At 36.5% G+C, this 13,658-nt stretch overlaps 1 protein-coding gene and 1 long non-coding RNA gene across 2 annotated transcripts; one reads left to right on the plus strand and one right to left on the minus strand.

Moving 5' to 3' along the window:
• Nucleotides 1-452: 452 nt before the first annotated feature.
• LOC108871969 lies at nt 453-5,041 on the minus strand. Its single transcript, XR_004451898.1, has 2 exons — nt 1,430-5,041; nt 453-1,333 (listed from the first exon to the last, which is right to left on the minus strand). It is a non-coding gene; the product is annotated as an uncharacterized LOC108871969 (long non-coding RNA).
• Nucleotides 5,042-7,036: 1,995 nt separating this feature from the next.
• On the plus strand, nt 7,037-12,837 carry LOC117128518. The gene is made up of 3 exons (XM_033281123.1): nt 7,037-7,855; nt 12,061-12,152; nt 12,246-12,837. Exons 1-3 carry the CDS (start codon nt 7,099-7,101, stop codon nt 12,774-12,776), a joined length of 1,380 nt encoding a protein of 459 aa, XP_033137014.1. The 5' UTR covers nt 7,037-7,098; the 3' UTR covers nt 12,777-12,837.
• The last annotated feature ends 821 nt before the right edge of the window (nt 12,838-13,658 follow it).

Below are 13,658 nucleotides of genomic sequence, written 5' to 3' on the forward strand. Positions count from 1 at the left end.
TATAGATGTAAATTATGATAATTCTATTTAAAACTTTTAACCTTACATGTCACATTTTAGTTATTTTATTTCAGTGTTGTATTCATGTGATTAATACAAAGAAATCACAATGGTCTACTGCTGACTTATTTTCACTACAGAAGATTTTAAAATTAATGTATTTAATGTATTTTGAAGTTAATGTACTTTTAAAACTAATATATCACAATCATATAATTAATGTATTTTTATCATTGTCATAATAGAAATAATTTATAAACTGAAATGTTTCATTAAAAAAGTAAATATACATTTATAATAAAAATTACTACGACCACATGGAGTTAAATAATCTAGAATTATGATTTAGATTTAAGGGGTGAAAATTTGGTAGTGAGTTTTAAACTTTTTTAAAAAATTAAATTAAAATTTTTTTAAAATGGTTTCAAAAATTATTTTTGAATTTTTAAAAAAATATAAAATAATATTTGGAATTTTTTTAATAAAAAGTTCAAAATTGAAACATATAATTCGAAACTATAAATTTTATTTTATTTTATATCTTTTTATTTATTTATTTGTATTTATATATTTATAGTATAATTTTTTTTGTTATTTGATAAAATTTAATTTGGTTATTTTCTTTTTTTGGAACTCTTTTGTGACAACAAACTTAAAATGAATCTATTTTAGAGAATTGTCCTTGTTATTCATTGAGTCTTTTTATTCTTTCTTCATTAATTGATGTTACTATTTATATATATTTTTAAAAATGATGTTATTATTATAATCAGTTAAAACAATGTGTTTTAGATATATATATCATTTATAATAAATTAAATTAAATTTAGATAAATTAATTTTAAAAGCGAGCCTAATAATTGTTTCATTTATATTATCAATTTAAATTAATATTACTGTTTATAGATAATTAATATTAAATTTATCTCTGTAAAAAAATAAACTAAAATATTTTGTTAATGTATTTTTATACTTCTTTCCATCGATGGTACAATTAAAATGTTAAAACATGAAAAAGAAGAAAAATGAATTCAAAAGAAAATAATTACAAACAAACATAATTTGCCATTCTTCAACCAAAAATTTTCTTCTGCTTTTTGTGGTGGGGTTTTAAACCAACAGCTCCTTATACAAAACAAAATCATCTTATAAGAAAATTGCAGATTCGTATAAATTAACCAAAAGAAAGATCTGCATGTGACTGAGCAAGAGCCTCATGAAAAGCTATGCAGTCAAAACTGAGCAACAGCCTCATGAAAAGCTATGCAGTCATGTCAGCCTCCTCCACCGCAGCTTTCATTCCTCCATTGACAGAAACTTTGTAAGCATGAACCTAATTTTTTCAAAACAAAATCAAGTCAAACACAATCCTTCATTTCGCTTTCGTACAAAATCAAACCAAAAAAGATTGCAGCTGGTATAAACACACCCTCCTGTCATTGTTATTGACTTCCCCTGTGACAGCTTGAACTTCAGCAATTGCCTTTGCTATCTCTCGTCACACTCTCCGTACGCTTGTTCCATGGCTGTCCAGATCACTCTCTCCGTCACTTGCTCCATCAGCTCAATGACGATTGCTCTGTTACTATCCACCGCTGACCCAGTGTCACTCTCCACCTTGCTCTATTGACATTGTACTATTGTCTTAGCCATCTGCGAAGCTGGCTTGTCTGGTAATGGAGCAGAAGACAAAGTAAAGTCTAAATGACATGAAAAGCTACCATCAGTCTCCTCTGAAGATGATATCCTCTGCTGCAAGAGCTCCGCTACTGTGTTTTCATGTAATAGTAATATCCCAGGGCATGACCCAGTATCCGCAAGCTCTTGTGCTTCAGGTGCAAATGGCAAGCCTTCTCTTCTTGTTTGTGAAAGTTTTGGATCACTTCCTGATAGTATTCCCTGGGACTCGCCTACATTAGAGCTTTGTATACTGTTTAAAACCATGTTCTTATCCAAGCAGCAGGAGAAAGCTCTTTGTTGTTGATGATCAATACATGAATAAACTGAAATAAAATCAACAAACAAAATCAGAATCTATCTCCCACAAAAAAAAGTTTTCAAATTAAAATCTTGATAATCAATAAAAGAACAAACTGAAACAAAATCGAAATCTAAATCATCTCACATAAATAAACACTGAGTTATGAGGAGGTCTCGGTTCAGGTTCATATATATACTGAATGAAATGGGTGACGAATGCAGGGAAGACGGATCGTTGAGAGTACTGGACTGGTTTGATTGAATGATACATTAATAACAGTTACCTAATTGCAGGAAAGTGGGGGATAGGTTACATCTTAGGTCTAAGAAAATAGGTGGTTTCTGGAAACATCCAAAGCATAGATAACATTGACGTTCCCAAAATCCGAGAAACGGCGGAAGAACAGATTAGACTTTGCCTCCTCTGTGATATCTTAAGTACGACAAAAGTCTGATTGTGTAAGGCTTAAATGATTGGAGGTGAGATCGACGACTTTGGGAGCTAGGAGATACCGTAGCTTTTGGTTGCAAGCTTAGGAGGTCACGGTGGTGATACGATGAACGTGGGCTCACGCCGCAAAGGATGCTTGATCACGACAATGGAGGGAGTCAATCGCGGTTGGACCACCGGAGATCAACCGGAGCCGCGACAGAGATGACAGGAGGAGTCGCGGAATGCCATGGCAAGGAGTCGAGGTAGCGGAGAAGATGAAGTCTTTAAAGTAGAGATGGCTATGTTGGGCTGTGAAGGAAAATGAAGCCCAAGAAAGAAATTCATCAAAGACTAAAGTCGAACTATGAAACACAATATTTTAGCGAAGAGACACGTGTCGCCCTTATATTAAGATGTGCTATTTTATTAATTTAAGTACAGTTAATTTATTTGTAAGTAATTTTATTTTATTTTGTTTTTTTTGCTATACGACATAATCATGAATAAGTTGTATGCTTTTTGAGGTTTTCACCGGCTCTAATATTTGCATAATTCTCAATAAGAAATTGTCAGCTTTGATGAGAGATTGACAGTTCAAACATCAGACATCCAGTTATTGGTGCTCAACGCTTCCATTTCTTAAGTTTATAGTCAGGTGATACTCTGTTTTGGTAGAGTAAACTCTATTATTTGTCACGGACAAATATGATGATATCTAAACTATTTTCTGCTTGGCCTTAACTTTTAAACATGGAATTTCAGATTTCGGAATAAGTGATTCGTAATGGTATTTCTTTTTTATTCACCTATTTGGTTGCAGAAAAGATCAGTTACCAAGATATTTTTGTTGTCAAGATTTGGAAGACCCATTATCATTAAATTGATTTTTTAAAGAGACATGTAATTTCATTTGAACTAAGATACATTATTCGGATTTTCATTACTTAAAACTTTTACATTGTTTACAGGACTTTTAATCCTAATTTATAGCGTAAACTATATATTTAATATGCACATTTATGTATATTTTTTTATTAGTCAAAGGCTACTGTAAAGAATTTTTCATTTTTAATCATTTGAGTTTTTTTAAAAAAATTATTTATATGGGTTAGAAAAATATTTACGACCAAATAAATGAGAATATAATCTCTCCAAAGATTCATTTTATGACAAAAAACTTACAAAAGTTTTGAACGGTTCTGCATTTTTTAATCGCAAGATTTGAGAAAAGATCAATGTTTCTTTTTAATGCAAGAGACTTTTAAATTTCTTATACAACACCATAAGAAGTTGATTATCACATACAATTTTTTCTTCAAACGTGATGATTATTAGTAGGGCAAATGTACTTTAGTTCCATACTATAAGAGTATTTTAATTGTTTAATAAACATAATTGAAAAAAGTAATGCAAAAAACAATCCAGCAAGTTGCCACATTTTGAGTTTTTTTTTCACACAAACCATAAATATTTTTGCTTTGTTTTTGTTTTTCAAATAAATGTTTAACCATTCATATTTCTAAATCTGGAGTTATATCTTTATTTTAAAATAAATAACATTATCTTATCTATTAAAACAATAATCTGTTAAAATATTTAAAACTTAATAATGCAAATATAAATGTAAAACATATTAAAACTATAACAAAAAAAAAGTGAACTTTGATGGGGGCTTTGGAAACATAATTGAACGGCCCAATAGCCAACATATGAAAAGTCCAGTGGAGTGAAGTCGTAGGGTGATCTCAGAAGTTGCTGCGATTTATTTACCTCTAAAGTCACCGATCCACGACGGCCAATCCCTCTCCTCCACACGCGCCGATCACCATCTCTCTTTGTACTACTCTTTTCTCCAATTTTCTCTCTCTCTCTCTCTCTCTCTCTCTTTTGCAATTAGGGTTATGGTTTGATTCTCCACTTTCATCTCTCGCTTCCAATCAATGTGAAAAGCTCTTCTCTTTTAGGCAGCTCGCGATGTTTGGTCACCATACCCAACCCGAGATTAACCCTAATCAGATCGGTAGCAGCTCCGCCACCGTTGACGAAGACCATGTCTCTACCTCCGCAACCTCCGCCGGTCACATTCCTTACGACGATATGGACGATATCCCTCATCCCGATTCCATCTACGCCGCCTTCGATTTGATCCCCGATGGCTCTCACTTGGTTCCTCACCGATTCGAGGGCTCTGAATTGCTAGGTTCCCGGCCGATGGAAGGAGCTAATGAGCTAACGATCTCGTTCTGTGGTCAGGTTTACGTTTTCGATGCTGTTGGTCCTGAAAAGATTAATACTTTGCGTATTGGTAGTTGAAAGTTTTGTCCTTTGTGCTAGAAACGACGAATGGGCTTTATAAAACAAAAAGTCCGAACAGATTATAAAGCTAAATAAATGAAACGGTGAGTTTTGTTAAAGTGGACAGGTGTCGCTTCCAGAATGCATGACTTAGTGACGTGGCAGCACAGGAGAGAGGCAAACATTTTTATATATATATAGATAAGACTAGTTATATTGTGTTTTCCAAAAAGAATTCTTGCGATCAATTTAGTATCATCTATGCATTGTCTACTCTCGAATATATAAATATATATATTTTTGAACAATTAAATATTAAAATATTTTAGTGGTATAATTTAAACTTGGGTCTCTAGTCAAAAAAACAAAACTTGTTTCCAATTTTTATGTAAAGAATATTATTTTTTTGAATGAGCAAAGATTTAAGGATGGTTATTGTTTTAAGAACATTAACTTGTTATTTCTGAACAATTAAATATTAAAATATTTTAGTGGTATAATTTAAACTTGGGTCTCTAGTCAAAAAAAAAACTTGTTTCCAATTTATGTAAAGAATATTATTTTTTTGAATGAGCAAAGATTTAAAGATGGTTATTGACAAATAAATGTTTGAGAACTTTAATTTTTTTTTTTTGAGATTCTACTGCTATAATAGTTTAAGGGTTTTTGAAATATTACTAATTAATTGTTATTGATTCGGAAGATTTTTAAATTTCATCAAAATTCTTTATTTATTTATGATAATAGTTTTCATTCTATTTTATCAAAATTTAACGTTATTAAAATATAATTTACTTTTTTTATTCATAAGATACAACTTTCAAAATATTTTGGCAATTAAAATAATGGATGTAAGATTTAAAATCCGCTATGTAATTTGTTATTTGAATATCACAACAACAAATTACATAGCGACAGTTTAGGTTTTTTTAGCTTTAAGTTTTGAGATTATTTTTTAGTGTTTAGGGTTGGTAGAGTTTTAGGATTAGATGAGATTTATGGTTAGGTTTAGGTAGGGTTTTAGGGTTAGGTTTAGGTAGGGTTTTAGGGTTAGGTTTAGGCAGGGTTTAGGGTTTAGGGTTAGGTAGGGTTTTTAGGGCTAGGTAGGGTTTTTAGGGTTAGGCAGGGTTTAGGGTTAGGTAGGGTTTAGGGTTAGAAAGGGTTTAGGGTTAGGTAGGGTTTAGAATTAGGTAGGGTTTAGGGTTAGTAGGATTGGGTTAGGTATGGTTTAGGGTTAAAAAGAGGGTTTAGGGCTAGGTAGGGTTTACGGTTAGTAGGGTTTAGGATTAAAAAGGGTTTAGGGTTTAGGGCTAGGTAGGGTTTACGGTTAGTAGGGTTTAGGGTTTAGGGTTAGGTAGGGTTTAGGTTAGGTAGGGTTTAGGTTAGTAGGGTTTAGGGCTAGGTAGGGTTTAGGGTTAGGTAGGGTTTAGGGTTAGTAAGAGGAAAAACGAAGAGAAGAGTATTCAAGCAAGAAAGAACGTCACAGCTGACGTGGACAATGTGGAGTCAGATCAATAACAGTCACGGGTTGTTACAGGCAGTTACAGACGTTAGATAATTGAGTCATTCGTCTATTATAAATAGGAGTCTGTTTGTAAAGTCAAGGAGCTTTTTGAGTACTGAGTATCTAGGATCTAGACTAGAAGGTCTTGATCACTGGCTCTTGACGAGTGAGTCGTCTTGAGAGTTCTTGTATTGGCTTGTAACTCTGCGTGTAGAGTACAAGAGAGGGAGGCTGGGCGGAACTTCAATAAACATATATACATTCTCTTATCATTTGGTGCGGTGAGCTCTCGGATCTCGCGACGATTGAAGGCGATGACGAGATCAACGACTCTCGAAGAATCGATACAACGGATTGGAGCTCTGGACTCCAACGTCGACGATTTGCGACGGCGATTCGACAGCTTGGATGAGAGGTTCAGTCGATTCGAAGCTGTTACGGAGATAAACAATCAGTCGAAGGAAGCGAAGCTGGATGAGAGATTCGCGAGCCTCGAATCAACTTTAACTTCGTTCATCACCTCGATTCAACAACAGAATTTCAGATCTACGCAACCTGAGTCGAGCGAAGCGAATCAGACTCAGCAAGCTCCGATTCACACGAATCAGGTACTTCCTTCGACTATCGATCAACACCGGAGTGAAAACGAGCTAGGTTATCGGCAAATAGAAAATAGAGATGAGATTCGTAGAGGTTTGTATAAGCGTGTTGAGATGCCGATATTCTCTGGCCAAAATCCGTTTGGGTGGATTGCGCAAGCAGAAAGGTACTTTCGGGTGATGAACGCTACTCCAGAGTACAAGTTGGAGTTAGCTTCTTGAGTTTAGAAGAAGACGCACTCTGCTGGTTCAACTATGATATTGAATATGGGGATTTTGTGGATTGGATGGATTTCAAGAAGAGGTTGTTGGCCAGATTTGCAGAATCTTTTGAGAAAACTCCTGGGAAGAGGTTGTTTTGCTTACAACAGACGGGATCGATTGCTGAGTATGTTCGGGAGTTTCAGGAGTTGGTTTCTCAAATCAAATTGGCGGAAGCACATAAGATTGACATATTCTTTAATGGTTTGAAACGAGAAATGAAGGAAGTGATCAAAATGAAGGAACCTCAAACACTTTCAGATTATATTGAGACAGTCCTCAAGATGGAAGACAGTGAGTTTTGCAAATTGTTCGCTTCAGTGAAGGGTCAAGAGAATCGCGTGAACAAACAATCATCAAGCTCCACCTTTCGTTCATTACCATCGTCAGCTCAAAACAGCGTTAACAAGCCTAAACTTTTCGAGCAAGCTGCAAGACAATCAGCTCCATCGTTGAATCCGAAGCAAGGTCGAGTTAAACTGTCTGATGCTGAGTTTGAGCATAAGAAGAAGAATGGGATTTGTTTCTCATGCGATGAGAAGTGGTCTAGAGCGCACTCAAATACCTGTAAGAACAAAAACTTACAAGTGATGGTGGTAGTACAAGGGAGTGAAGTAGAGCTGGTTGATGAAGAATTCCATGATTCTTGTGAGGAATTATTCGGTACAACTACGGAGATTTGTGAACTAACGTTGTACTCGTACATGGGTTGGTCATCTCCAACCACAACAAAGATTGAAGGGAAGATAGGGAAAACAAGAGTGGTGGTTTTGATAGACAGTGGTGCTTAGGCCTGGGCATATTATCCATAATCGGGAACCGAACCCGAACCCGAACCGAAAAACCCGAACCCGACCGGTTATGGATCCATGAAAATACCCGATCGGTTTTGATATGCTGGTACTTTGGTTATTGGGTACGGTTCGGTTTAATCCGAAATCCGAACATAAACCCGAAATAACCGAAATAAATGTATATGTATACCAATGTGTATGTAATGTACTCAAGACACAAAGACACAAGTTGTAAGACGCGTTGTTATTTCCAAAGTTTCTTTCTTCATATCTTGTTCACTTCTCGAAAAACCTTTCACGGTGAGGCGATCCCTCTTCTTCCACTTCTCGAAAACCCTATTAAATTGAAAGAGTCTCTCATGATTGAATACCAAAACCTACAATTCTCTCTATCTCCACCATCTGCGATTTCCCGAAATCGATCTCAGGTACGAGTTGATATCATCTTTCAATTGTCTTCATCTCAATACTCTGTTTAGGCTCTGTTACAGGTTCTGTGTATATGAATGGATATTAGGATTTGGTTTATTTAGAATCGTTTTAGGCTATCATTTATTAGCTTTGTTCAATTGATAAACGATTTTCTGGTTTTCTTTTGTCTCAGATGGATTCATCATCAACTCCTCACCGAGTTCAACTTGACCACGAAGAAGAAGAAGAAGAATTTGCTACTCCTGATAGTGGAGGAAAACGTAAAGAATCCTCTGGAGCTAGTGGAGCAGCGGAAGATCGAAATAAAGTTGCGAGAGTTCTTCCTCCGAGGTCTAAAATCTGGAGCCATTACACAAGGACAAAGGAAAATCGGGACAGATGCCTTTGCCATTACTGCAAAAAGATGTTCTGTTGCAAATCAAAGTCAGGAACATCAAACTTATTGAAGCATCTCACTGTATGTAAGCAATACTTTGCGCATTCAGATGGCCAAAGCTCTACTCAACAAGTCATTGATGAAGAAGGCAATCTGGCGGATGCGAAGGTCAGTGAAGAAACTTTCAGAGAAGCAACCAATGAGATGATGGTGATAGGGGAGTTACCATTAGCTTGGATAGAAGGTGTGGCTTGGAAACACTTTTGTAAGAAGGTATGAGAGTCTAGTCTACTGTTATAAAAATATCCACCTTATACATAGAGAAGTTAACTAGTATCTAACATTATATGTCATTTATGTAGATGAAATTGTGGAAGCCTGTGTCAAGGAGAACATCAACCAGAGATATTGTGAAGATGTATTTGCAGAGGAAGGCTGTTATGAAGAAGTGGTTTAAAGCAAACAAGCAAAGAGTATCCATCACTACTGATATTTGGGTGGCTCAAGTAACCCGTAAGTTCTTCAATCTTAATGTGTCTGTTATTTTAAAATTTTGAATTGATCTTAATGTCTGTTATTTTAAAAAAATCGAATTGATCTAAATGTGTCTGTTATTTAAAAATTTTGAATTGATCTTAATGTTTGTTATTTTAAAAAATCGAATTGATCTAAATGTGTCTGTTATTTTAAAACTTTGAATTGATCTTAATGTCTGTTATTTTAAAAATCGAATTGATCTAAATGTGTATGTTATTTTAAAATTTTGAATTGATCTTAATGTCTGTTATTTTCAAAAAATCGAATTGATCTAAATGTGTCTGTTATTTAAATTTTTTGAATTGATCTTAATGTCTGTTATTTTAAAAAATCGAATTGATCTAAATGTGTATGTTATTTTAAAATTTTGAATTGATCTCAATGTTTGTTATTTTAAAATATCGAATTGATCTAAATGTGTATGTTATTTTAAAATTTTCAATTGATCTTAAGGTCTATTATTTTAAAAAATCGAATTGATCTAAATGTGTCTGATATTTTAAAACTTTGAATTGATCTTACTGTCTGTTATTTTAAAAAATCGAATTGATCTAAATGTGTATGTTATTACTCACAGGTGCAAGCTACATGGTGGTGACTGCTCATTACATTGATTCTTCTTGGCGCCTGAAGAAGCTCATCATTGGGTTCAAACATGTCATCGATCACAAAGGTCAGACAATCTCTAGAGTTCTTTTAGAGGTCTTAGCTGATTGGGGAATCAATAAATTGTTCTGCGCAACTGTTGACAACGCTACTGCGAATTCATCTGCATTGAGAAGGTTTCAGGCTGAATTCTCTTCACAGTCTCCAGATGCTTTAGTTTTAGATGGAGAGTTCATGCATTTGAGATGTAGTGCACACATCATTAACTTGATTGTGAAGGATGGGATGGCTGATGCAGATGAGAATGTGACTGCGGTTCGTAATGCTATAGTCTATGTTAGAGCTTCAGGGAATAGGATAACATCGTTTGAGCAGAAAGTTGATTCGGGTAGACTGACTAGAGGAAGCTTGCCTTTAGATGTTACTACTAGGTGGAACTCTACTTATCTGATGTTGAATACGGCATTGAAGTTCAGAGTTGCGTTTGATAAGATGGAGGCAGAAGATAAGCTCTACAACGATCATTTTTTGGAGCTGACCGACAAAGGAAAAAAGAGAGAAGGACCTCCACGTTACCATGACTGGAGATCAATAGAAAGATTATGCAGGTTTCTAGTGATCTTCTACAACTCGACCTTAGTTGTCTCTGCGTCTACATCTCTTAATGCTTACCGGTGTTATGAAGAGATTGTGACCATAGCAACTAACCTGATGGCGCTGAGCGAAAGCATGGATCATGAACTGAAGGATAAGGCAGTGGAGATGTTCAAGAAGTTTGACAAGTATTGGGATGGATTGAAGAACATCAACAAGATGTTAATTGTGGCAACAGTTTTTGATCCAACAAAGAAGATGGTGCTTGCGACGATGTGTTTTGATGAGCTTTATGGGGAGGACAGTTTGGAAGGGAAAGAGATGTACGAGTCTGTGATGAGTGTGTTGCGGAGTTTGTTTAAGGAGTACAGTGAAAGACATATGAGGTCATCAAGTGGGCAGACCGATCAAGCAACTACCAGCAACACTCAAGCATCTCAGAGTTCTCGAGAACTCTCCATGATAACACCTGATTTAGTTGATGATGGTATAGGTTATAAGAGGATTGACAGAAGGTACAAGTCCATGCTAAAGGAGATTGGAGTGAAAGAGAAGCGGGATGAACTGGATGTGTACTTGAAAGAAGGAGTTGAGAATCCAGAGTTGATTGTTGGTGTAGAGTACGATGTTCTTTCTTTCTGGAGGAGAAACTGTACCAAGTTTCCAATACTGTCACAGATTGCAAAGGATGTCCTTGCAATGCAGGTTTCTTCTGTCGCATCCGAGAGTGCGTTCAGTACTGGTGGAAGGATCATAGACCCATTTAGGAGCTGCCTTACTCACTTCATGGTTGAAGTATTGATGTGTACCGAGCAATGGTTGAAGCAAGACATTCATTGTGAGTCAAGGGTGCTTACAAATGAAGAAATTCTGGAGGACATTGAAGAGCAAGAAAAAATTGAAAGAGGTATGTGATCTAACATTATAACTTGTAATATATTTGCTTAAATTTGGTTTGTATATTGATCTGCCTATCTTTGTCTTTGGATCAGAGGAATTGATGGCTTATCAGGAGTAAGCTCTTCCCAAATATGACCAAGTTCCTTCGCCACAAGCTGGCTGCAGTTTATGTTGCAGTCTATGTTGCTGTTTTCTGTTTTCTGTTTTCTGTTTTCCTCTGTTTCTTTTCGGTTTGAGACTTTGTTGCAGTTTTCATTTTAAAAATTTGTGTTGCTATTTTTGGTTTGAGACTTATGTTGCAGTCTATTGGTGTGTTGTTGCAAACATTTTTACTAAATTTGAGTGGCATGTTTCTTAGTTATTAACTTGATCAATTTACTTTATGTTGCTAATATTTGCTATAATGTCCAAACGTGATCACTTTTCATGTTTCACTTGTCAATGTGATCAATTTGCAAACATTTGTACTAACTACTAAGCTTAAGTTACAAGAATTTTTTGTTTAGTTTGTCTTCTTTTGAATTTTACTTCAGTTAAATCCGAAACCGATACAGAACAACCCGAACCCAATTGATATATGGTTACTTCAGTATAATCCGAACCCAAACCGAAACCGAAGTGTTATATCCGATCCCGATCCGAATTTAAGAATTTCTTAAAATGGGACCTAGGAGGTGTTATAAAAAAGAACCGATATCCGATTTACCCGATCCGAACCCGAACGGGTACCCGAACGCCCAGGCCTAGTGGTGCTACTCACAACTTTCTATCTCCAGATATAGTGAAGAAGGCTCAGTTAACAGAAATTCAATCATCATCCTTTAAAGTGTTGGTGGGAACATATATCACGGTCAACGGTTCAGGATTCTGTAAAGGAGTCTCTCTACAACTATAATCAGTGCTTATCAAATCAGATTTTCTGGTTTTGGACCCGGGAAGTGTAGATGTGGTTCTAGGCATACAATGGCTACGTACATTGGGCAGATGTGAGGTCGATTGGGAGAAACAAGAATTGTCATTTTTCACACCAACGGGAAGAGTCACATTGGTGGGTGATAGAGACTCGAAAGCTAAGGGGTCAGCATTGCAAACAATATCAGCGGGTATATCCCTTCAACACGGGACTTGCTCCTTGTTTACAAGCGAAGATCAGAAGAGTGGTGTGATTCCACAATCACTAGAAGGATTACTGAAGCAATACTCAAGTATTTTTCAGGAACCTACAGAATTACCACCACAGAGGGGTTATGAGCATTCAATACGATTGATAGAAGGAGCTGGGACAGTAGCAGTCAGACCATATTGCTATCCTCATGCACATATGGAAGTGATAGAACAGATAGTTTCTCAAATGCTACAGTCGGGAGTTATACGTCCTAGCAGAAGCCCGTACGCGAGTCCTATATTACTGGTTAAGAAGAAAGATGGAGGATGGAGGTTTTGTGAAGAAAGGGTTTATGGCTAGGTAGGGTTTAGGGTTAGGTAGGGTTTAGGGTTAGTAGGGTTTAGGGTTAGGTAGGGTTTAGGGCTAGAAAGGGTTTAGGGTTAGGGTTAGGTAGGGTTTAGGGTTAGGTAGGGTTTAGGGTTAGTAGGGTTTAGGGCTGGAAAGGGTTTAGGGTTAGGGTTAGTAGGGTTTAGGGTTCGGTAGGGAGGGTTAGTAGGGTTTAGGGTTAGGTAGGGTTTAGGGTTCGGTAGGGTTTAGGGTTAGTAGGGTTTAAGGTTAGTAGGGTTCAGGGTTAGGTAGGGTTTAGGGTTAGTAGGGTTTAGGGTTAGGGTTAGGTAGGGTTTAGGGTTAGGTAGGGTTTAAGGTTAGGTAGGGTTTTGGTAGGTAGGGTTTAGGGTTAGTAGGGTTTAGGGAGGTAGGGTTTAGGGTTAGGTAGAGTTTAGGGTTAGTAGGGTTTAGGGTTAGTAGGGTTTAGGGCTGGAAAGGGTTTAGGTTAGTAGGGTTCGGTAGGGAGGGTTAGTAGGGTTTAGGGTTAGGTAGGGTTTAGGGTTCGGTAGGGTTTAGGGTTAGTAGGGTTTAAGGTTAGTAGGGTTCAGGGTTAGGTAGAGTTTAGGGTTAGTAGGGTTTAGGGTTAGGATTAGGTAGGGTTTAGGGTTAGGTAGGGTTTAGGGTTAGGTAGGGTTTAGGGAGGTAGGGTTTAGGGTTAGGTAGGGTTTAGGGTTAGGTAGGGTTTAGGGTTAGTAGGGTTTAGGGTTAGTAGGGTTTAGGGCTGGAAAGGGTTTAGGGTTAGAGTTAGTAGGGTTTAGGGTTCGGTAGGGAGGGTTAGTAGGGTTTAGGGTTAGGTAGGGTTTAGGGTTCGGTAGGGTTTAGGGTTAGTAGGGTTTAAGGTTATTAGGGTTCAGG

The sequence above is a fragment of the Brassica rapa genome, chromosome A09, assembly GCF_000309985.2.
Source record: "Brassica rapa cultivar Chiifu-401-42 chromosome A09, CAAS_Brap_v3.01, whole genome shotgun sequence".
In the NCBI taxonomy this organism is placed as follows: Eukaryota; Viridiplantae; Streptophyta; class Magnoliopsida; order Brassicales; family Brassicaceae; genus Brassica; species Brassica rapa.

Excerpts from the sequence above, each read along its gene's own strand:
- LOC117128518 (XM_033281123.1), top strand. The coding sequence starts at position 7,099 with ATGGATTTCAAGAAGAGGTTGTTGGCCAGATTTGCAGAATCTTTTGAG. Across the intron at positions 7,856-12,060 it reads GGTGGTTTTGATAGACAGTG|GTGCTACTCACAACTTTCTA; the intron begins GTGCTTAGGCCT and ends CCAGGCCTAGTG. Across the intron at positions 12,153-12,245 it reads TTAAAGTGTTGGTGGGAACA|GGAAGTGTAGATGTGGTTCT; the intron begins TATATCACGGTC and ends GTTTTGGACCCG.